General features: G+C 41.7%; 1 protein-coding gene across 1 annotated transcript in view; it reads right to left on the minus strand.

The window, feature by feature from the left end:
* fer (fer (fps/fes related) tyrosine kinase) overlaps positions 1 to 435 on the minus strand; it is a 4,610-nt gene extending 4,175 nt beyond the window's left edge. The window contains exons 1-2 of the mRNA XM_034897061.1: positions 414 to 435; positions 39 to 256 (exon numbers count right to left, since the gene is read on the minus strand). Of these exons, the coding sequence (XP_034752952.1) occupies positions 39 to 256; positions 414 to 435 (240 nt within the window). The remainder of the gene's footprint in view (positions 1 to 38; positions 257 to 413) is intronic.
* Positions 436 to 1,230: the final 795 nt, after the last annotated feature.

Genomic DNA, 1,230 nt, shown 5'->3' on the forward strand with positions numbered 1-1,230 from the left:
AGACGGAGACACACGATGTTACCATGGTAACCACCCACCTGTCTGAGGCAGCGGGTGTTTTCTGACCTGTAGGCGTCGATGAAGTGCTGGTACTCGGCCAGCTGGTCGATCTGCTCCACCGCCGCCGAAATCTCCTGGTGAACCTTAACGATCTCCTCCGTCAGCAGGCTGCTGATCTCACAGTACTCCTGCAGGATGCTCTTACTGTGAAAATACACAGGAAACACATCACACAGGCTGCTGCAGGATGCTCTTACTGTGAAAATACACAGGAAACACATCACACAGGCTGCTGCAGGATGCTCTTACTGTGAAAATACACAGGAAACACATCACACAGGCTGCTGCAGGATGCTCTTACTGTGAAAATACACAGGAAACACATCACACAGGCTGCTGCAGGATGCTCTTACTGTGAAAGTACACAGGAAACATATCACACAGGCTGCTGTAGGATGCTCTTACTGTGAAAATACACAGGAAACACATCACACAGGCCGCTGCAGGATGCTCTTACTGTGAAAAAACACAGGAAACACATCACACAGGCCGCTGCAGGATGCTCTTACTGTGAAAATACACAGGAAACCTCTTACCAAGCAAGGATGCTAGTTAGGGTTGCACGATTATGGCCAAAAAGATAATCACGATTATTTGTTGATTTTAACAATAACAAATGTGATCGTCACATGAACACACAGCAATATACAGCTGTGTGTTCATAACAATATACAGCTGTGTGTTCATAACAATATACAGCTGTGTGTTCATAACAATATACAGCTGTGTGTTCATAACAATATACAGCTGTGTGTTCATAACAATATACAGCTTTGTGTTCATAACAATATACAGCTGTGTGTTCATAACAATATACAGCTGTGTTCATAACAATATACAGCTGTGTTCATAACAATATACAGCTGTGTGTTCATAACAATATACAGCTGTGTGTTCATAACAATATACAGCTGTGTGTTCATAGCAATATACAGCTGTGTGTTCATAGCAATATACAGCTGTGTGTTCATAGCAATATACAGCTGTGTTCATAGCAATATACAGCTGTGTTCATAACAATATACAGCTGTGTGTTCATAGCAATATACAGCTGTGTTCATAACAATATACAGCTGTGTGTTCATAACAATATACAGCTGTGTTCATAGCAATATACAGCTGTGTTCATAACAATATACAGCTGTGTTCATAGCAATATACAGCTGTGTT

The sequence above is a fragment of the Etheostoma cragini genome, chromosome 16, assembly GCF_013103735.1.
Source record: "Etheostoma cragini isolate CJK2018 chromosome 16, CSU_Ecrag_1.0, whole genome shotgun sequence".
Taxonomy (NCBI): domain Eukaryota; kingdom Metazoa; phylum Chordata; class Actinopteri; order Perciformes; family Percidae; genus Etheostoma; species Etheostoma cragini.